Source organism: Martes martes, assembly GCF_963455335.1.
Source record: "Martes martes genome assembly, chromosome: 1".
NCBI lineage: Eukaryota > Metazoa > Chordata > Mammalia > Carnivora > Mustelidae > Martes > Martes martes.
This window is the reverse complement of record NC_137888.1, coordinates 129,971,926-129,996,037: the sequence shown is the minus strand read 5'-3', so window position 1 is coordinate 129,996,037 and position 24,112 is coordinate 129,971,926. Positions and strand designations below refer to the sequence as shown.

General features: G+C 35.5%; 1 protein-coding gene across 1 annotated transcript in view; it reads right to left on the bottom strand.

Annotated features, from left to right (window-relative positions):
- PIK3R4 (phosphoinositide-3-kinase regulatory subunit 4) overlaps positions 1-24,112 on the bottom strand; it is an 82,492-nt gene that overhangs the window by 49,478 nt on the left and 8,902 nt on the right. The window contains exons 3-6 of the mRNA XM_080824306.1: positions 23,668-23,801; positions 21,292-21,874; positions 17,580-17,714; positions 15,803-16,024 (exon numbers count right to left, since the gene is read on the bottom strand). Coding sequence (XP_080680432.1) covers positions 15,803-16,024; positions 17,580-17,714; positions 21,292-21,874; positions 23,668-23,801 — 1,074 coding nt within the window. The remainder of the gene's footprint in view (positions 1-15,802; positions 16,025-17,579; positions 17,715-21,291; positions 21,875-23,667; positions 23,802-24,112) is intronic.

Sequence of the window (24,112 nt, the reverse complement as noted above, 5' to 3'; positions counted from 1 at the left end):
CTCATCTTCTTGTAGTCCAAATCAGAAGTAGACCAATAAGAAGTAGGTTTAAGGGGCACCTGGGTGGCCCAGTGGGTTAAAGCCTCTGCCTTCGGCTCAGGTCGTGATCCCAGGGTCCTGGGATCGAGCCCCAAATTAGGCTCTCTGCTCCGCAGGGAGCCTGCTTCCTCCTGTCTCTCTGCCTGCCTCTTTGCCTACTTGTGATCTCTGTCTGTCAAATAAATAAATAAAATCTTAAAAAAAAAAAAAGGAGGTTTAATTATTTAAAGTTATAAAAAGCAACACAGTAAAAACTAAAGCACTTCAAATAGTGATCTACATCTCAAAAACAGAGGGGAAAAGGAATCAGGACGTGGTAAAAGTTAAATCTTCATATAAAGTCTAAAGTCAACAGTAGACTTGACTACGAGAAAAATATTGAGATGTGGCAATTATCACCTGAACCTATCAAACTAAAAACAAATCCAGAGTAGTTACTTCTGGAAAATGAAACTACTGCTTTTTATAATTACTTTATAGATTTTGAATAATTTATTAAAGCATATTTCTCCTATAATTGAAAAGTAATTATAGAAATTTTTTTCTTTAGTAAAAGGAAAATGCTACCTAACCCTCCAGTGGATTATATTTAGGAACTTTACAAAGTGAAACATATAGTGAGCCAAAATTGCTCAAAATATTTTGGAAAATAAGACTGACATCTGGGGAACTCAACCTACCAGATACTAAAGTTACTTATATATCTAGAATAATTATGATACAATAAATATGTACAATAATAGAGAATATTATATGAGTACAGAAATGAGAAATCAAGGGACTAGAACAGACACTGAGAAAACTAAAACTGAAAGACATAAGCATGCAACACATAATAACATAAGCTTCATCAATCAATGGGAAAGAAATTAAATGTTTAATAGTGTCAGGAAAGCTGACTATTTTTCTGAGAAAAATCAGATTTCACCTTATAACACAGACCAAAATGAAGATCAATTAAAGAGTTAAGTGTGAAAAATAAAGCATTATAGGGGTGCCTGGGTGGCTCAGTGGTTTAAGCCTCTGCCTTCGGCTCAGGTCATGATCTCAGGGTCCTGGGATGGAGCCCTGCATCGGGCTCTCTGCTCAGTGGGGAGCCTGTTTCCCTTCCTCTCTCTCTGCCTGCTTGTGATCTCTGTCAAATAAATAAATAAAATCTTAAAGGAAAAAAAAAGCATTATAAAAAAATACATAGCCAACAGATTATTAACCTAACAAGTTACTTGAGAAAAGTATTTGTTAATGATTAAAAATTAATGTTTTTAATGTACATTTATAAGCTTCAAAAACATCAAGACAAAATAATAAATAAAAAATTCACAGAATAAGAAGTGCAAATGAGGGCGTCTGGGTGGCTCAGTTGGTTAAGCGACTGCTTTCAGCTCAGGTCATGATCTGGAGTCCCAGGATCGAGTCCTGCATCGGGCTCCCTGCTCGACGGGGAGTCTGCTTTTCTCCCTCTGACCTTCCCCCTCTTGTGCTCGCTCTCTCTCTCTCATTCTCTTCTCTCTCAAATAAATAAAATCTTAAAAAAATAAAATACAAATGAGTTATCAACACGAGAAAAGTTTTTCACCTCCACAAATAAGCTGAGAAATATACATCAAAACAAGTTATCATTCTACCATACAAACAGGTAAAGATTATTTGAAGCCTATTCCATGAAGGGTATGCAGTATAGTCAAACGATGCTGAACAGAATGGAAAATGATAGAATATTTTTTGAAAAGCTTCTAAAATGTATCAGGAGTTTTAAGAATACTTTCATATTCCTTAACCCAATAATTAAAATTTCAGACTTTTATTCTGAGAAAACAATCAGAAGCAAATATTTATGTAAAATATTATCTCTATATGAAAGGGAAAAAATGAAAATAATTTAAATATCCAAAAGTGATAAATTTTGGTAAAACCATATAATGGAATATCTTAACCTATTAAATTATGGTTTTAAAAAAATTTGTTTAAGATTTTATTTATCTGACAGAGAGAAAGAGAGCACAAGTAGGGGGAGCAGCAGGCAGAGAGAGTGGAAGAAGCAGGCTCCCTGCTGAGCAAGGACCCTGAGATCATGACCTGAGCCAAAGGTAGACACTTAGCCAACTAAGCCACCAGGCGCCCTGGTTTCAAAAAAATTTTAATGACATGAGAAAATGCTTAGGACATATGTTACCAGAAAAAGAATTAAAAAATGAAATAAGATTAAAAAGTAATACAATACATACATAATACTTATGTGCCCAGCACTATTACATATGTTAATTCACTTTATCTTCACAACACAACAGATAGGTACTATTATTTTTTAAAAGATTTTATTTATTTGTGAGAGAAATAGCACACATGCACACATAAATGGGGGAGAGGGAAGCTCCCTGCTGAGCAGGGAGCAAAGCAGGGCTCGATCCCAGGACGAGGGATCATGACCCAAGCCAAAGGCAGACATTTAACTGACTGAACCACCCAGGAGCCCCCAGATGGGTACTAGTATTATTCCCGTTTTACAAATACAGAAACTAAGGAAAAAAGAGATTAAATGATTTCCCCAGGAACCACAACTAACAAATGATAAAACCAGAACGTGAACCCAACAGTCTGCCTCCAGAGTGCCTACTCTTAGCAGGTACACAATAGTGCCTCATAACATATATGACAAGGTGGCAAAATGGGATGGAAAGAGGAGAGAGTGACCTACAGAAATAAAAACACCAAAAGATTAACAGAGGTCATAAAGGGTTATAAGACTAGAGGTGATTTATTTTTCTTCTTGGTTTCTTTATTTTCCAAATTTTCTGCAGCAAGCAAGCATTACTTTCATAAACAAAATAAAAACAAAATTATCTTAAAATTTTAAAATAACATAAAGACATGATTCAAAATACACGTGAATTGATCAATAGAGGGTGGAAGTTCTAAGCACCACCTTTTCCAGACAAAAGAAATAAAAATAAGATTTGAAAGAAGAAAGCAAGAAAGACAAAAAATGTGAGAAGCAAAGTAAAAGTAAGAATAGAGTTAGAGGAGTCTGAGACGGAAGACTGAGATGAAGCAATAAACTAATACAAACAGTGGAAAAAATCATCAACAAAATGAAAAGGCAACCTACTGAATGGGAAAGAAATATTTGCAAATGATATATCCAATAAGGGGTTAATATCCAAAATATAAAGAACTTATACAACTCAACACCAGAAAGACAAACAATCCAATTACAAAATGGGCAAGAGACCTGAATGTGGAGAAAAGAGAATCCTTGCACACTACTGGTGGGCATGTAAACTGATATAGCCACTATGCAGAACAGCATGGAAATACCTCAAAAATTTAAAAACAGGAATACCATATTACCCAGCAATTCCACTCTTGGGCATATACCCAAATAAATCCATTTAGGCTCTCAAGGAGATATCTGTACTCCCATTTTCATTACAGTGTTAGCCAGATATGGAAGGGATCTAAATGCCCATATAGAGGAAAGGATGAAGAAGATGTGGTACATATATACAATGGAGTATAGTCATAAAGGAGTGAAATCTCTCCATTTGCAACAAGATGGATGGACCTAGAGGGTATTATGCTAAGTTAAACAAGTCAGACAGAGAAAGACAAATACCATATAATTTCACTTATATATAGAATCTAAAAAACAAAACAAAATGAAAAATCAAACAAAATAGAAACAGACTCATAAATACAGAGAACAAACTAGTGATTGCCAGAGGGAAAAGGGTAAGGGCAGGGATGAAATAGGTAAAGGGAATTAAGAGATACAAACTTCATAATAAATAAGTCATGGAATGTAAAATACAACATAGAATATAAACAATAATACTGCAATAACTTTGGTGACACATAGTAAGTACACTCACCTATGGTGAGCATTTCATAGTATATATAAATGCTGAATCACTGTTGTACATCCAAAACTTATATCAATTATACATCAAAAATTTTTTAATTTTTTTAACTATAAAGATGTCTGAAAAGAGAAGATACAATAATCTCCAATAGTAACAAAGCAAGAACACTATACAATTTCAAAACTTTTCAAAAGGAGAAAAGTACCCTCTTCTCCAAAATGTTATACGGCAGCATTTGCAGAAAGAGCAATACTGTTGCTATGAGTTTTTCTTTCTTTCTTTCTTTCTTTCTTTTAATTTTTGGGGAAAAAAAACAAAGGCAAACCTTTTAGCAGTTACTTTCCTAGACTGGGAATCAAAATCTAAACCCTACAGCTTTCTGCAACTACATGAGAAAGTTTGGATACCAGGGAAGCTTTCTGATGTGCAGAATAGTTTCTCAATCTTTTAAACTAACAGACAAGTTGTTACAAGCATGTGTAAAATGATATAAAAAAGGGTTAGCTGGTAACCATAGTAACATGGGTTTGGCATAAACTATTTCATAACTGAATTAGAAACAAAGGAGAAGTAACAACTGACACCACAGAAATACAAAGGATTATAAGAGAAAATTATAAATAATTATATGCCAACAACTGGACAAACTAGAAGAAATGGATAAACAATCTTCTAAAAGTAAATCAAGAAGAAATAGAAAATCTGAACAGACCATTTGCTAGTAATGAAACTGAATCAGTAATTGAAAATTTACGTCAAAGAGGTGTTGCCTGGGTGGCTCAGTCTGTTGAGTGGTTGACTCTTGGTTTCAGCTCAGATTGTGTTCTCAGAGTGCCAGGATTAAACCCCGAATTGGGCTCCCGGCTCAGCACAGAGTCTGTTTGTTCCTCTCCCTCTGGCCCTCCCCCAACTCGTGCTCTCTCTCTCTTTCTAAAATAAATAAAATCTTTAAAACAAATAAAAACAAAAGAAAACGAAACAAAAACCTCCAAAAGAACAAAAGTCCAGAACTAGATGGATTCACAAGTGAATTTTGCCAAACATTCGAAGAATTAATACCTATTCTCCTCAAATTATTCCAAAAAACAGAAGAGGAAGGAAAGCTTCCAAATACATTCTATGAGACTAGTATTACCCTGACACCAAAACCAGACAAAGGCACCACAAGAAGAAAAAAAAGAAAACTGTAGGCCAATAACTATGATAAACATACATGCAAATATCATCAACAAAATATGAGCAATCCATTCAATAAGTATTCAACAATCCATTAAAAAGCCATTCACCCCACATTATCAAGTAGGATTTATTCTACAGATGCAAGGATAGTTCAGTATTTGCAAATCAATATTATCACATTACTAAACCAAAGGATAAAATTATATGGTCATCTCAACAGATGCAGAAAAAGCATTTGACAAAATTTAACATCTGTTCATGACAAAAACTCAACATAGTGGGTTTAGAGAAAACATACCACAACATAATAGAGGCCATATATAAAAAACCACAGCTAACATCATACACAACAGTGAAAAACTGAGAGCTTTTTCTCTAAGAACACGAACAAGACAAGGATGTCCATTGTCATCACTTTTATTCAACACAGTAATAAAAGTCTAAGCTGCAGCAATCGAACATGAAAAAGAAATAAAAGGCATCCAAATTGGTAAGGAATAAGTAAAACTGTCACTATTTGCAGATAACATGATTCTATAGATAAGCTCTAAAGACTTCACTAAAACATTATCGGAATGAATAAATTCAGTAAAGTTGCAGGATATAAAATACACAGAAACCCTGCAATTCTACACACTAATAACAAAGCAACAGAAAGAGATATTAAGAAAACAGTTCTACCTGCAATTGCATTGAAAAAATAAAATATGTAGGAGCAGTCCAAGATGGCAGAGGACTAGAGACCTAAATATTGTCTGCTCCCAGGATTTCAGCTAGATAGCTATCAAACCATTCTGAATGCCCGCAAACTCAACTGGAGATCAAAGAAAAGAATAGCTGCAACTCTACAAATAGAAAAGTGGACACTTCTTGCAAGGTAGGAGGTGCAGATAAGTGAATCCAAGGTGATATATGGGAAAATAGACCGTGGGGGAGGAAACCTCTGTCAACCAGCTACCAGCAAGTAATAGAGTAGCAGAACACAAAATCAGAACTTTTAGAAGTCAGCTCCACTGAGGGACATCTCAGCTCCAGTGGCTAAGCGGGGAGTGCAACCCTTGCGGGGACAGTGTGGTCTCAGGACCCTCAAGGTCACAGAAAGACCAGGGGTGCCTGAATGTGACAGAACTCCCAAGCATCAGACATCAGAGCGGGGAAGCCAGCTACAAAGAGTGAGTTAAGGGGTACGTCAGGGTGGCTCAGTGGTTTAAGCCGCTGCCTTCAGCTCAGATCATGATCTCAGAGTCCTGGGATCGAGTTCCACATTGGGATCTCTGCTCAGCGGGGAGCCTGCTTCCCCTCTCTCTCTGCCCATCTCTCTGCCGACTTGTGATCTCTCTCTGTCAAATAAATAAATAAAAATTTTTGACCAAAAAAAAAAAAAGAGTGAGCTAAGGAATGGGCTCTCAGCTTGGGATCCGAGGCACAGTCAGGCCATTGCTCTTCAAGCAGGAAACCAACAAGCAGCAGATCCAGGGAGACTCCCCATCCTCCCCGAGGAAGAGTGGTGCGGCGCATGCCACAGGAATATGCTCGGTTTGGAGACTCCAAACGGGCTCTGTGCCAGAGACAGAAATGCTTGGTCACAGGCCAGGTGAGCACGGATTATGGACGGAAACCAGGGAGACAGGAGTGACTGACTGGTTTTCTCTGAGAGCTCAACGACAAGTGGGGTCCTGAGCTTTCAGTTCCTCCAGTACCAGAGATTAGGAGGCCGCCATTTTCATTCTCATCCTCTAAAGCTATGCAGAAAGCCTTCAGGGAACAAAAGCTATGGAGGGCAGGCCCGAGCAAATTACTTAGCCTGGCCCTAGCAAGGGTGGTGCAGTTCACCTGGGGCAAGGAGATCTGAGAATTAATGTAACAGGCCCGTCCTCCAGATCAGCAAGAACAATAAGCCAAGATAAGTTCACCCATCAATGAGAACTGCAAAACTCTGGCACTAGGAGAACACAGCATACAAAATGCATGGCTTTTTCCCCCATGATTCTTTAGTCTTTCAACTTCAATTATTTTAATGTTCTTTATTTTTTCTTTTTCTTTGTTTTTGAATTATTCTTATTTTTTTTTCAACCAACTTATTTTTTTGAAATCTTTTTTAAATTCTCATTTTTAAAGTCATATTCTATCCCTTTGTGGTACTTAACCTTATTTTTTGTATATATATTTTTTCTTTAAAATTTTGGGATACAGTTTCTTCTAAAAGACCAAAATATAGCAAAACTCTAGTATATGTCTCTGTTCTATTCACCCGCCTGATCACATTTTTTTTTATTTTTAATTCTGTTTCTTTCTTTTTTCAACCAACTTATCAATTCCTTTTTTAAAATCTTTTTTAAATTTTCATTTTTACAGTCATATTCCATCCCTCCATTGTATTTAACCTTATTTTCCTGTATATACAGGTTTTTCTTTTTTAAAAAATTTGGGATGCAGTTTCATCTAACAGACCAAAATACATCCAAACTCTAGTGTATGGCTCTGCTCTATTCACCAGCCTGACCATATTCTTTTTCTTCATTCTTCCTCTTTCTTTCCCCCCTGGTTTCTGGTCTCTTCTAATTTATTTAGTGTATATTTCTCTGGGGTTGTTGTTACCCTTCTAGCAACTTGTTCTCTCATTCATCTGTTCTTTTCTCAATAAAATGACAAAACAGAAAAACTCATCTCAGAAAAATAGAACAAGACACAGTACCAACAGCCAGGGACCAAATCAATATGGACATTAGTAAGATGTTGGAACTTGAATTCAGAATAACAATTATAAAGATACTAGCTCGGCTTGAAAAAAGAGAATCCCTTTCTGGAGAAATAAAATCTAACCAAGTTGAAATCAAAAAGGCTATTGAGGGGCGCCTGGGGAAGGAAACAGGCAAGAAAATCTAGGAGTCTCAGAGAATCTCCCTCAAAATTAATAAATATAGGTCAACACCCCAACATCTAATAGTAAAACTCACAAATCTCAGAGACAGAGAAAATCCTGAAAGCAGCTTGGGACAAGAGGTCTGTAACCTACAACAGTAGAAACATTATATTGGCAGCAGATGTATATCCACAGAGACCTGGCAGGCCAGAAAGGACTGGCTTGATATATTCAGAGTACTAAATGAGAAAAATATGCAGCCAAGAATACTTTATCTTGCAGGGCTGTCACTGAAAATGGAGAGATAAAAAGCTTCCAGGACAAGCAGAAACTAAAAGAATTTGCAATCACCAAACCAGCCCTATAAAAAATATTGAAAGGGGTCCTCTGAGCAAAGAGAGAACCCAAAAGTAACAGAGACAATATACAGTAACAGTTACCTTACAGGCAATACAATGACACTAAATTCATATCTTTCAATAGTTACCCTGAAATGTAAATGGGCTAAATGCCCTAATCAAAAGACACAGGGTATCAGTTTGGATAAAAAAGCAAGACCCATCGATATGCTGTCTGCAGGAGACTCATTTTTAGACCCAAAGACACCTCCAGATTTAAAGTGGTGCGGGGGAAATCATTTATCATATGAATGGACATCAAAAGAAAGCTGAGGCAGAAATCCTTAGACGAATTAGATTTTAAACCAAAGACTGTAATAAGAGTTGAGGAAGGACACCATATCATACTTAAAGGGTCTGTCCAAAAAGAAGATCTAATGATTGTAAATACTTATGCCCCTAACATGGGAGCAGCCAATTATATAAGCCAATTAATAACAAACTCAAAGAAACACACCAACAATAGTAAAATAACAGTAGGGGACTTTAACAACCCCCTCACTGAAAATGGACAGATCATCTAAGCTAAAAATCAACAAGGAAATATGGGCTTTACATGATATATGCAGATGGACTTTACAGATATATGCAGAACATTTCATCCCAAAGCTACAGAATACACATTCTTCTCTAGTGCACATACAACATTCTCCAACACAGATCACATTCTGGGTCACAAATCAGGTCTCAACCAGTACCAAAAGACTGGGATCATTCCCTGCATATTTTCATACCACAATGCTTTCAAACTAGAACTCAACCACAAGAGGAAAGAACTCAAATACATTCTAAAGAGCATCCTACCAAAGAATGAATGGGTCATCAGGAAATTAAGAAGAATTTAAAAAATTCATGGAAAACAAATGAAAATGAAAACTGTTCAAAATCTTTGGGATGCAGCAAAGGCAGTCCTAAGAGGAAAGCATATAGCAATACTAACCTTTCTCAAAAAACAAGAAAGGTCCCAAATACACAACCTAACCTTACACCTAAAGGAACTGGAGAAAGAACAGCAAAGAAAGCCTACACCTAGCAGGAGAAGAGAAATAATAAAGATCAGAGCAGAAATCAATGAAATAAATGAAACCAAAAGCACAGTAGAACAGATCAACAAAACTAGGAGCTGGTTCTTTGAAAGAATTAATAAGATTGATAAACCCCTGGCCAGACTTACCAAGAAGAAAAGAGAAAGAACTCAAATAAATAAAATCATGAATGAAAGAGGAGAGATCACAATCAACACTGAAGAAATACAATTATAAGAACTTATTATGAGCAACTATATGACAAATTAGACAATCTCGAAGAAACAGTTGCATTTCTAGAGATGTATAAACTACTAAAACTGAACCAGGAAGAAATAGAAAACCTGAACAGACCCATAACCAGTAAGGAAATTGAAGCAGTAATCAAAAATCTCCCAACAGGGGCGCCTGGGTGGCTCAGTGGGTTAAAGCCTCTGCCTTCGGCTCAGGTCATGATCCCAGGGTCCTGGGATCGAGCCCCACATCGGGCTCTCTGCTCAGCAGGGAGCCTGCTTCCGCCCTTCTCTCTGCCTGCCTCTCTGTCTACTTGTGATCTCTGTTTGTCAAATAAATAAATAAAATCTTAAAAAAAAAAAAAATTTCCCAACAAACACAAGCGCAGGGCTAGATGGCTTCCCAGGGGAATCCTACCAAACATTTAAAGAAGAATTAATACCTATTTTCCTGAAACTGTTCCAAAAAACAGAAATGGAAGGAAAACTCCCAAGCTCATTTTATGAGGTCAGCATTACCTTGATCCCAAAACCAGACAAAGACCCCATCAAAAAGGAGAATAACAGACCAGTATTTCTGGTGAACATGGATGCAAAAATTCTCACCAAAATACTAGCCAATAGGATCCAACAGTGCATTAAAAGGATTATTCACTATGACCAACTGGGATTTATTCCTGGGCTGCAAGGGTGGTTCAAATCTGCAAATCAACGTGATACATCACATTTTTTGAAATTTAAATTCAAGTTAATTAACATGTAGTGTATTATTAGTTTCAGGGAAGATGGAAACCTTTTTAAAAATTAAAACTATCATTGCCCTTGATCCAAAAGGAGAGAAATAAAAGTAATGTTTGGAGCTATCATTTGAAAGCTTTACAAGGATTTACATTTCTAGACTCTCCAACATAGACCAATTCATGAGACCAAGAGCTCCTGTGTGCCCTTCTCCTTTTAGCTGACCATTCATCTTAAATCTCTTATTCCCTTACTATCTGACCTTTCTCTGATGGAAACCAAACATGAAAAGTTCATGGGTCATTGATCTAACCACAGGTTTGAAAGAAGGACACTCAGAGTCCCAGATCCTGCCAGGCTGCCATCTTACTGAGTATCCACAGGCAACACTAATTCCATGTTTCACTTAACTCTTCATTAAATTAAGGTCATAAACTTAGCCTGCTTTGCTGTCTCAGTATATGAAATCACTATTGCAAAGCCAAAAAATAGTAATTTTAATTAAAAATGTCTACTTTTATGGGCAGATTTTACACAGTCATAACAGAGTGTTTTATTTTTCAGCTTTCACATTTTTGACATTTTCAAGGATTTTTATTCTAGTATTTATTGTTAAAAACTGCACTGGGTAGATTCGATCAATATATGCTATATTAATAAAAGAAAGGTTACGAATCATATGATCCTCTCAAGATATGCAGAAAAAGCATTTGACAAAGTACAGCATACTTTCTTGCTTAAAACTCTTCACAATGTGGGGACAGAGGGTACATACCTCAATATCATAAAAGCCATCAAAAAAACAAAACAAAACAAAACCCTACAGTGAATATCATTCTCAATGGGGAAAAACTGAGAGCTTTTCCCCTAAGGTCAGGAACATGACAGGGATGTCCACTATCACCACTGCTGTTCAACATAGTACTAGAAGTCCCAGCCTCAGCAATCAGACAACAAAAAGAAATAAAAGGCATCCAAATCGGCAAAGAAGAAGTCAAACTCTCACTCTCTGCAGATGATATGATACTTTACGTGGAAAATCCAGAAAGCCTCCACCCCAAAACTGCTAGAAACTCATACAGGAATTCAGTAAACTGGCAAGATATAAAATCAATGCACAGAAATCAGTTGCATTTCTATATACCAACAAGATAGAAGAAAGAGAAATTAAGGAGTTGATCCATTTACAATTGTACCCCAAATCATAAGATATAGGAATAAATCAAATCAAAGAGGCAAAGAATCTATACTCAGAAAACTATAGAATACTCATGAAAGAAATTGAGGAAGACAAAAAGAAATGGAAAAACTTCCCATGCTCATGGACTGGAAGAATCAATATTGCGAAAATGTCTATGCTACCTAGAGCAATCTATACATTCAATGCAATCCTTATTAAAATACCATCAACTTTTTTCACAGAAATCGAACAAATAATCCTAAAATTTGTATGGAACCAGGAAAGACCCAAAATAGCCAGAGGAATGTTGAAAAAGAAAACCAAAGCTGTAGCATCACAATGTCAGACTTCAAGTTCTATTACAAAGCTGTAATCATCAAGACAGTATGGCACTGGCACAAAAACAGGCACACAGATTGAAGGAACATTGTTTCTTTGGAAACTCAGCAATGGGCTCTCAACTCTATGGTCAACTAATATTCGACAAAGCAGGAAAGAATATCCAATGGAAAAAACACAGTCTCTTCAACAAATGGTGTTGGGAAAACTGGACAGTCATATGCAAAAGAATGAAACTGGATCATTTCCTTAAACCATGCACAAAAATAAACTCAAAATGGATGGAAGACCTCAATGTGAGATAGGAATCCATCAAAATCCTTGAGAACACAGGCAGCAACCTCTTCTGCCTTAGCCACAGCAACTTCTTCCTGGACACATCACCAAAGCCAAGGGAAGCAAGAGCAAAAATAACTATTGCAACTTCATCAAGATCAAAAGCTTGTGCACAGCAAAGGAAACAGTCAACAAAACCAAAAGGCAACTAACAGAATGGGAGAAGATATTTGCAAATGACAGATAAAGGGCTAGTATCCAAAATCTATAAAGAACTTATTAAACTCAACATCCAAGGAACAAATAATCCAATTAAGAAATGGGCAGAAGACACGAACAGACATTTCTGCAAAGAATACATCCAAATGGGCAAGAGATGCATGAAAAAGTGTTCAACACCACTTGGCATCAGGGAAATACAAATCAAAACCACGATGAGATACTACCTCAGACCAGTCAGAATGGCTAAAATTAACAAGTCAGGGAACAACAGGTGTTGGTGAGGCTGTGGAGAAAGGGGAAACCTCCTGCACTCTTGGTGGGAATGCAAGCTGGTGCAGCCACTCTGGAAAATGGTATGGCATTTCCTCAAAAAGTTGAAAATAGAGCCACCCTATGACCCAGCTATTGCACTACTGGCTATTTACCCCAAAGATAAAAATATAGTAATCAAAAGGGGCACTGTTCATAGCAGCAGTGTCCACAATAGCCAAACTATGGAAAGAGCTCAGATGCCCATGGACAGATGAATGGATAAAGAAGATGTGGTATATATATACACAATGGAATATTATGCAGCCATCAAAAAAGGAAACCTTACCATCTGGAACAACATGGATGGAACTAGAGGGTATTATGTTAAACAAAGTAAGTCAATCAGAGAAAGACAATTATCATATGATCTCACTAATATGTGGAATTTGAGAAGCAAGGCAGAGGATCATAATAGAAGAGAGGAAAAAATGAAACAAGAAGAAACCAGAGAGACAAACCATTAAGATTCTCTTAATCTTAGGAACAAACTAAGGGTTGCTGGAGTGGAGGGGGGTGGAAGGGATGAGGTGGCTGGGTGAGGGACTCTGGGGAGGATATGTACTGTCAGTGCTGTGTATTGTGTAAGACTGATGAATCACAGATCTGTACCCTGAAACAAGGAATACATTATATGTTAATAATTTTTAAAAAGAACATGTTTTAAAGAAAATTTAAAAATTTTTAATTAAAAAAATATGTAGGAACAAATTTTTTTTTTTTTTTTAAAGATTTATTTATTTATTTATTTATTTGACAGAGAGAGATCACAAGTAAGCAGAGAGGCAGGCAAAGAGAGAGAGGGAGGGAAGCAGGCTTCCTGCTGAGCAGAGAGCCCGATATGGGACTCGATCCCAGGACCCTGAGATCATGACCTGAGCTGAAGGCAGCGGCTTAACCCACTGAGCCACCCAGGCGCCCCTGTAGGAACAAATTTAACCATGAAGGTGAAACAATGGATTTTGAAAACTATAAAATATTGATGAAAGAAATTGAAGATGACACAAACAAATGGAAAGATACTGTAAGCTCATGATTGGGAAAATATCAAGATGTCCATACTACCCAAAACGATCTACAAATTCAATGCAATCCCTATCAAAATGCCAACATTTTACATAGAACCAGAAGAAATATACTAAAATTTGTATACATTTACAAAAGACCCCAGATAGCTAAAGCAATCTTGAGAAAGAAGAACAAAGCTGGAGTTACCACAAACCCAGATTTCAAGATATACTGCAAAGTTGTAATAATCAAACAGTACAGTATGGGCACAAAAACACACAGATCAATAAAACAGGATAAAGGGCCCAGAAATAAATTTACACCTAAATGGTCAATTAATCTATGACAAAGGAGGCAAGAATATACAATGGGAAAAGTCAGTATCTTCAATAAATGGTGCTGGGAAATCTGGACAGCTACATGCAAAAGAATCAAACTGAACCATTTTCTTAAACCATACACCCAAATAAACTCAAAATGCATTAAAGACCTAAATGTAAAACATGTAACCATAAAATTTCTAGAAGAAAACATGGGGAGTAATTTCTTAGACATGGGCCATAGAAACATGTTCTAGATATGTCACCTTAAGCAAAAGATAGAAAAGCAAAAATAAACAACTGGGACTACACCAGAATCAAAAGCTTTTGCACAGTGAAGGAAACCATCAACAAAACTAAGAAGTAACTTACTGAATGGAATAAGGTATTTGCAAATGACGTAGCTTATATTGGAGTTAATATCTACCATGTATAAAGAATTTATACAATCCAACACCCAAATAAATAACCTGATTAAAAATAAAACAATCAATACTGTTACACTAAAAATAAATAAAAAATTTAATAAAAAAAAAAAAATTGAGCAGAGGACCTAAATAGACATTTACCAAAGAAGACATGCAGATGGCCAACAGATACATGAAATGATGCTCAACATCACTAATCATCAGGGAAATTCAAATCAAAACCACAATGAGATATCTACTTATACATGTCAGAATGGCTAGAATCAAAAAGACAAGAAACACCAAGTGTTGGTAAGGATGTGAAGGAAAAGGAATCCTTAAGCACTGCTGGTGGAAATGTAAATTGGTGCAGCCACCTCAGAGAACGGTATAGAGGTTCCTTAAAAAATTAAAAAGAGAAATACTATATGATCCAGTAATTCCACTGGATATTTACCTAAAAGAAATAAAAATTCTAATTTGAAAAAATACATTTACCCCTATGTTTACTGCAGCATTATTTGTAATAACCAATACACAGAAGCAACCCAATTATCTATCAATAGATAAATGGATAAAGATGTGTATATCTATACAATGGAATATTACTCAGCCTCAAAAAAGAATGAAGTCTTAAAAAAAAAAAAAAGAATGAAGTCTTGCCATTTGCAACAACACAGATGGATCTAGAGTGTGTTATGCTAAGTGAAATAAGTCAGAAAAAGACAAATACAATATGATTTCACCTATATGTGAAATCTGAAAAACCACACAAATGAACAAAATAAAAACTGTAACATTTTGAAAAAAGTGGAAAAAAAACTACTTTTCAGTTTACACAAAGCATAGTCTGCAAGCTTTAATCTTCTTCCTAACTAAATTGATTTTCAATCATACTTGTAGCTTAACTGTTATTTTCTGATTGTAAAAGTTACTTTCTGATGAATGCTTACTATAAAAAATTTGACAAATATAAAAAACATAAAGAAAATAATCACCTAAAATCCCAGCCCCAGAGATAATCACTATACAAATCTAAGAATATTCCAGCTTCTTTATAAATATATGATTTGTTACATTACCTTATAGAACCAATACTTTGGTCACTTTAATAGAATTTCATAGTACTTTCTCAGGTCATTCAATATTCTTTTAAAACATTGTTTTTAATGACCACATGATTATTTCTTCATATGAATGTGTATCACAATTTAATTAACCAATCCCTTGATAAAAGTTACTTTTATCATCCAAAAGCAGCATAAAAGACAGAAACACTAAGAGCTTATTTCATTATTAATGAAATTGGTAGTCTTGTCACCTATTTTCAGACCTCATGGAAATACTGTTTGAGAGAATAATTCAATATCTTAAAGATATATTTTAAAACAAATACAAAAACATACCAACTATACTATCAAAAAAAGCTCCACGTAGATGCCAATCATTTTTATCATTTAGGAAAGTGATCATGTGGGACAATAAAACATCATTGGCTTTCTGACGTCCAAAGAATACACACAGGCGTGTTATTCCATTTTCCATTAAGGTTTGTTTCACAATATTTTCAGGGTCACTTAGCAAAGTGACAACTTTCTGTTGGACCATTTCATGTAAGGCTTGCAGCTCTGAAAAAAAAAGGAAAAAAAAGGTAAAGATAGGACCAGTTTTTTCCCAAGTTATAGACCTACTCTTCTTTCTTACTCCTTGCAGAAACAGAACAATAGAGAAGCCACCAAAAAAAAAAAAAAAAAAAAAAGTCTATAATCACTAAATATTTCCACTGTTCAAGCTCTGAAGGACAGATGGGAAACCAAAATATAAACTGAAGAACAACATCCTGATAAGCAATGCCACAAGCATGGTTACCATCTCATTAACTAAACAGACCTATTTTTGAAGCTCAAGGAAAAAAACTATGGGAAAGCACCAAAAAGATCATACTGCCACCAATAAAATCAACTTGATCAAGAACTTCAGTATACTAGGCTGGTTAAGGATATAAACTGATGGTATAATTTAATGCCTTAAGGAAGCATTTCTAAGGTCAGTTTACTAAATTTTTAGAAAGCAGAAAATATATTGCAAATCCTGTCAAGGGTTTACATAATCTGGCCACCACCTTCTTCTCTGACTTTATCCCCTACCCACCCTCCCTTCTTCCTTTCCCTTCTAAAATGTAAGCTCAACAGAAGGATCTAGTGCAGAGCTTATGTTTAACAATTATCTGTTAGCTAAATGAATGAGGGCAGAGGTCGCTCCTGGTGCAGCCACTGTCAAGAGAAAAGGTAGTCTGATAAGCAAAATACTATGTTCACATTAAGACAAACTTTAGGTTAACTTCCGAAAAGGTTTAACACGTAACTTCAACTTCGTTATCTATAAATGTCCAATTACATGGTTACAGAATGTAGGACAGTATTATTTTCTAAGTAATTCCATGAAAATTCCGACGATTTCCTTTCTGATACATTCTTCTTTAAGTTCAAAATTATTCTACTGACTTCAACTGCAGAGAATATATGCTGTCTAAAATTGATATCATTCTTACAAGTAACAGAGCCATTACCATTTGTGTATAGCATAAAAATCTCATGCTCAAAGAAATCTAAGCATATTACTTCTAAATCTTTAACTCAATAAGCATTCATTAAAAGCCTGCTAAGAGTTGTTTGTATGTAAAGAAACTTAAGACAGGAACTTTGACCTCAAAGAGCTTACCATCTATACATTTATACATCTGTACACCTATACATTTAAAGCAAAAGGTGTTTGTGGGGTTTGATCCATAAATCATAGACAGTATGACATAAACAGTTCATGACTAAGGATACTCAAAGTATATTCACATAAGGAAAAAACGCTTAGATTCTTTGGTTATGACGTTGTCAATTTTTTTTCTTCCATCTTATAAGAATTATAAATTCAGCTAGCTCTACTGTTTACACAAATCAGTTGTGGCTGAAAAAAAATTGAGCTTAGAATCTGTGACAACAAGCTGATAATTTTCTGGTCAGATAACAGTGTACAGAGCAGAGAGTACAATGAAACATCAGTGACCTTTCCCACCTATATATATATGGTATTCTTTTATCTTACACAAAAATTACGATAGTTTCTTTCAAGTCCACATTACTAATTCATTCCAAATAATAAGAAACCTGGAAGAGAAAATCATACTACCTGTGTCGTAATTTCCATTGGGATGCGTAACTTCATCTATTTCTTCACTATTTGGGTCATTTTCCATATTGAGATTTTTTAACTGCACTAATTCCAGGAATCTCAAAGCTGTTTCAGCCAGCAGAGCTATGTTTTCTATAAAAAAGGGAAAATTTATTATAATCTTAAATCCTTATAATAATTTTTCCTTCAGGTCTTTATACATATAAATAATAATCATAAAACTAAGGAGGAAAAGTAGGACTTTCAATTTAGCTCTTAACCTAATCAGATTTTTGGTAACTAATCTCATAATCTACAACTAACAGTTTTTTTAAAGATTTTATTTATTTATTTGAGAAAAGAGACAGAGCAAGTGAGAGAGAAAGAGCATGAGCAGGGTAATGGGTATAGGGAGAAGCAGACTCCCCATTGGGCACAAAGCCCAACGGGGGACTTGATCCCAGGACTCCGGGATCATGACCTGAGCCAAAGGCAGACGCTTAACGAACTGAGCCTCCCAAGGCACCCCTATAACTAACAGTTTTAATAATAAGACATAAACTTCTTTTAAAAATACAAAAATGTACAGCATAAACACTACAGTTAACTCTGCTATATGATATATATGAAAGTTAAGAAAGCAAATTCTAAGAGTTCTCATCACAAAGAAAAAACTTCTTTTTTTGTTTTTGCATCTTTTTATTGTACCTATATGAGAGGATGGAAGCCAACCAAACTTGTGGTAATCATTTCGGAATATGTGAAGCCAAACTATTACACTTTATACCTTAAACTTATACAGTGATGTAGGTCAATTATATCTCAATAAAACTATGAAAAAATACAAAAATAGCATAAAACAAGCATTCAAATCTACTAAGGGAAAAGCTTAACCCTTCTACAGAGACCTAGGAACAGTATCTTAACAGGTGAGAGACATACATTAGACTAAAAGAGAAACATTCAGATTAAAATAACAGGCTAAACTGGGCTTCAGAATCACACAGACCCCGGCTTAAATCTCAGCTCCAATCTCAGCCCCCAACACTTACTAGCTGGCTGCTTAACACAGGAGTATATTTCACATATACATAAGTCACATCTACCTCAAAGAGCTATTACCAAACTGAATCAACTATTATTAGATTGTCTTCCTTGTGATACTCTGAAGTTCTTATGAACTAATGTGTGAGATTGCTGCATTTCTACAGTTGCATTTTCTCCTAAGACTGTCTGATATTCCTTAGCACTGTGAAAATATCTACTTCTAATTTGTGCTGTCACATTTGCTATCAGATCTGCTTACACTTTCTTCTCCCTTCCGTTTTTTTATTGAGGCCTGTGTCTCTATCCTTCTTTCCTTCCCATTTCTCGCTTCTTAATCCACTGGCACCCCCATTTCTGTGCTTCTTAACATATGTCCATACCAGCCAAAGACTGCACTCTTTTCCTTAGCAGTAAATAGCACTGAACATAAAGCTTAATTAACTGCCTCATTTTATTAATTCCAAGACTCACTTTTTCCTTAAATTTTTAATACCACTACAATTGAGGTGCATGTCACAAGAGTTGAGATTGCTCAGTCTATGAAATGCAGTGATTACCTTTGTCTAACAGCCCCACTATTCCCTGCCCCAACCCTCAACAGGTTCAAAACTGTTCTGAAGAACAAAACTTTACCTCTAAGTACCCAAGACGTGAATACCCTGTAATGCCTGCTGTAATGCCTGCCCTAAAGATGGGAGAGTTTGGGCCATCCTCTGATAACAAGTCAAATTCTAGATGAATGCTGCCCCCCCCCACGTTAATGGATGTATCTTTATGAGGAAAAGTCTCTTACTTTCCTGGGCACTTCTAAAATCTGAGTCGATCTATGCCTATTTCCCCCATTTAAGTTCATAAACCACAATACACTTGAAAGTTTACACAAGATACAAATCTATACCACCTCTGAGTTTTAAAAGAACACTGTAAAAGACATTTAAAAATTGATTTTAAACTTTTATAGTTACTGACATGTGTGGTTTAATTATACTTAACCATAAAAGTTCAAATAGACGTCTGGCTCAACTGAAAAACAGGCAGGTTTATCCTGCACTAAGCCATAATGAAGGGACACTGCAAGGTACCAGCACAGACCCTGGTTACCACAGACTCTCACCATAAAGACCCAGAAGAGCAAAGAAAAGCAGAGTTGCTTCAGATAAAAACCAGCAACTCTCAGTACTGAGAAAGAATGAGACCAGATATATTTAGGTCATATTGTCTAGCCCCTCCCATTTCCAATTTCCTCACTTGTAAAATGAAGGTAATATAGCATCTATTGCTCAAGGCTGTTGCAAGGATTAGTTGCAAAAAATATATAGATCTTAGAATCTCAGAATCCATGTATCTTAGAATCTGGAATCTATCTTAAAATTTATATATCTCTTGCAACTAATCCCTGCAACCCTGAGCAGATGCCCTGATGGAGTTTTTTTTCAATAAACAGTAGCTATTATTTTTATGCTATCACTATTAGTAATTGGTTGTCACTCTGTTAACATTGCACCTACACATCAGAACCTTATCCATTTAACACAACTGAGAACAAACTAAGACCAACAGTAGGTCACAAAACTCTAAAGAAAGATACAGTTTGTTTTTAAAACCTATAAACTTTTATTTAAGTTTTTCTGGTTTAATTATGTTTGCCAAGTGACTTATAAATATACTTCATTACAAACTGTAAACTCAAATGTACACGTCTTAAAGAAATCCTGAATTTTCTAGGCCTGACATGTGTACCCATACAGTTATGGAAACCAGAAGCCATAAATAATAGGCAATGGATAAATACAAATAAAAATATATGTATAGGGAAGGAAAAAAAAATGCAACCACCACCACTCAGTGAATGTACCTAGAGATAAGGCCAGAGTCCAACAACCATTTTTTGTATGTTCCATTAAAATAATGATAGACAATAGTAAATTTAATAAACCTAGCAAGTACCTTTCAAAAAAGTGGCAACATCACCACCACACTTTATGTACTATTTACAGAAACCAAAACAATCTCTGCTTTACATATTATATTAGAAATAAATAATGAATTATGTTAATGCTTCAGTGACATTTTCCATGCAGAAAGAAGTATGCAGAATTAATTTGGGCAGCTAAAAAACATGAATCTGTATCGCTTAATTTTATGAGTAAGAATTACAAGTAAAACAGGTGGATGTGTTATAACCTCATCACAAAGAAGCCACACACCTTAAGCACTACAGTAACTAAATGGACCTTAAAATCTGGTAATAGACTAGGTTCTTTCAAAACCAAATTATCCAGCAAAATTCATCTTTTTGAACAGCAAAAGACTTGCATACTAAAGCTGATATTCAAATTAGCATATCTGTTCAGAGAAACTTTACAAAGACCTAAACACACTCAATCAGAACATACTTGTAAACATTAGTCTCACTCCAAATTAAATGTAGTATACTCAGCAAAATCATAGGATTCTATATTACATATTTTTCACTTGATAATTCTGATCACTTCAAAAATGAGTACAACCAAAAGTTGAGTCCCAGGAACAGATCAGCTACGAAAATTATCAACATGTACACAAATAGTTTAAGAACTATAAATCACTCTCGGAATTCCCAAAGAAATCAGAGAAACAAGAGATATTATCGTCACTAACTTCAAAAATATGAGCAGCTATTACTTGGACAATAAGTTCTTACCAGCATAGGCTAGTCTAACAATAGTAGCGTCATCTTGGGCTAAGTGGGCTATGCCTGGCAGAATATATTCCGGATAGATATTGACATCATTGCGAGGAACCTCTTTGACAAGAGCAAGAACTTTGGTCAACGTCCTCAAGGCTTCAGCCCTCACTCTAGGAACAGAGTCATTGCTGAAATGCAAAAGATATGGAGTAATACGATCCAAAAGAATTTCTACACTTAATCTTGGGGCCAAATGGAGAATAAGTTCCAAAGCAGCAAGTTTGGAATCACAGTATTTAAGGGTCTGCAGACAGGATGTTATAACAGACACCAAGATAACCAGCCCATTTTCCTTAGGCTCTCCTTCTGCTTTTTCTGGCAGATCATGTCCACAGAGATTGTGAATAATGTTGCCCAAATCCTTCCGTATAACCAGAATGCGCTCATCTGCAGAAAGAAATGTTTCCTTGGCAAACTGGGCCATGTAGGGCTGAAGGAATGTGTAAAATATTTCAGGAAAGGCATTGCCACGCTGCTGCTTTAGGTAATCTTCTGCCCCTAAACGTTTATCTGGCTCACGGTGAATCATCTGAGTTACCTACACCAAGGGGAGAAAAGGAGTAAAAAATAGATTTGAGAACAGCAGGTTAAATCAGATGAATGCTACAAGGGCAACTTAGACATGACATAAAGAATTTTTGAGGTAACTCTGACTCTTCTCAATCTTCACCTTTCAAGCTACTTTCAGAACCTGACTACAAGCAATATGGGACTCTATTACCATCCTACAAAGCAACAGGAAATTATATAGTAATGTATTACAAATGGCCCAGACACATAAAGAGATATACCCTGTTCAGTATTCCCCATTTATTAAGACAGGGGAGTAATACATTACTGCCCACCGCTCAAAGATTCTTAAACATTTTTGAGTACGGTAATACCACTGAGAATCTAAAGAAAACAACAGGATTTTCTCCAGAAAAAAATTGCATACATAAAATTTTTACATATAAAATTACACACAATTCTGAAAAGAATCACAGTACCACTAAAATCTATTTACATATCAGAGTTCTGATTTAGAGTCTTAATACCACAAGTCCAAGGGAATATATGGTTTAAGTGTAGTTCTAGGATCTAGTCAAAAAGGGGATCAGTGGCTTAAACTTCTCAAGTAGTATAAGAGATGTTAAATCCTACAAACCCTAGAAAGGAAATGTACCTAACTTGAACTTATTATATGTTTTCTGACATCTTAGGGAAATAATTTTCTTTCAATATACAGAGCATAGTTTAATTTTTCCTAGATCTTCAGAGTCAATCAGTCATTATTTAAATACTTAAAATATCATAAAAATATATCTAGTTATTTGAGTTTTTTGTTTATATTCCAAATAGGCACCTAGCATTGAACTTGCAAGGATTCAAATGCGCTATAAATATCAGAAGTGACTTAAACAGAATTCCTTTTACATTCAGATTAAGCCTTAAAGATTCATCAGATTCACTCCTTCCATAGTTAAGAAAATACAGGCCCAAATTCAAGAAGTCACTTAGCCAATGTAACATGACAAATGAGTGCCATACCCAAAGACAGAACAGCCAGGTACACCAACTAGTGCACAGTTCACCGAACATGAGCTAAACTGGCTTCCTCTAAAACATCTTATTTTTTAATATTTGCCATTTATAAGAGAAATTAAAATGAATTCTATACTTCCCTACTTTATTATAGAATATTTTAATATACTACAACTTTCCATGACTGAGAGTCATCATCTTAAAAGCCATCAGTTACTGTATTTATGGAATTTAAATAAAGATCCCCTCAAACAGTAAGGTGGATTTTTGGCTTATGTGACCTCCCACAAAATTCCTCATTTCTCTTCTGCTAGCTATACTAATTAGTGATCCTATAGCCTTCCTCCCAGAACAGCCTCAAGAGAGACATACCAAATGAGCTGTTTCTATATGAAATGGCCCTATACTACTGTATTATATTCAAGCTGATGTTTCCTCTTTCATTTTAGATATGTCTTCTTGATTTCTTACTAGCAAGCTCTATTCTAGACAATATCTCTAATCTCCAAGCACCACTTTACTTCCTCCCAAATCTGTTCAAAGCAGAACTGAAGAGGTGTGTGTATGTATAACATTATGCATGTTTTATATACATATAAAATTTAGTCAAATGAGCTCTGTGCCTGACAAGAGGTAAAGTATTATACACTTCTCCCTAACAAAGTAAATGAAAATATGCTGTTCATAATTGTCTATGGGGCTTTATTTCTTTGTTCCAAATTCATAAAATTCCAGAGAGCTGTCTAATGCAAAAGTGAAAACACAATTCTATTAAAACCTAATGGAGAATACTTGTAGCATAGTTACCAATTCTCTGATACTGCAATCTTCAATTTTATTTAGCACTTGTTCCGGGAAAAACTGTCCATTTCTATAAGCCAGAAGTTGAGAGAGATCAAACAGTGGTACACCTTCTGTAAAAAGCTCAGCTATAACACAACCTGCAAAATAACAGATATAATTCCATTAAAAATGCAATGTAAGATACCTTTAATACAGATGAAGAATTGAGAGAATTCACAAAACTCAAAATGAAAAGCCCAAAGTAAACTGAATTAAAAATTTTAATGCAACATACAACTACGATCACGCAAAACAAGGAAAATGTCTATTGCTTCATCATCAGTTTCTGAAAGTGTAAAGTCAAAAGAAGCCCACTATCTCTCCATCTTAAAAAAAATAACTTCCTAGTTCTCTAATTTAAAATGAATATGTTTGCATATAATATATACATGCATCTAGTTAGAAATAG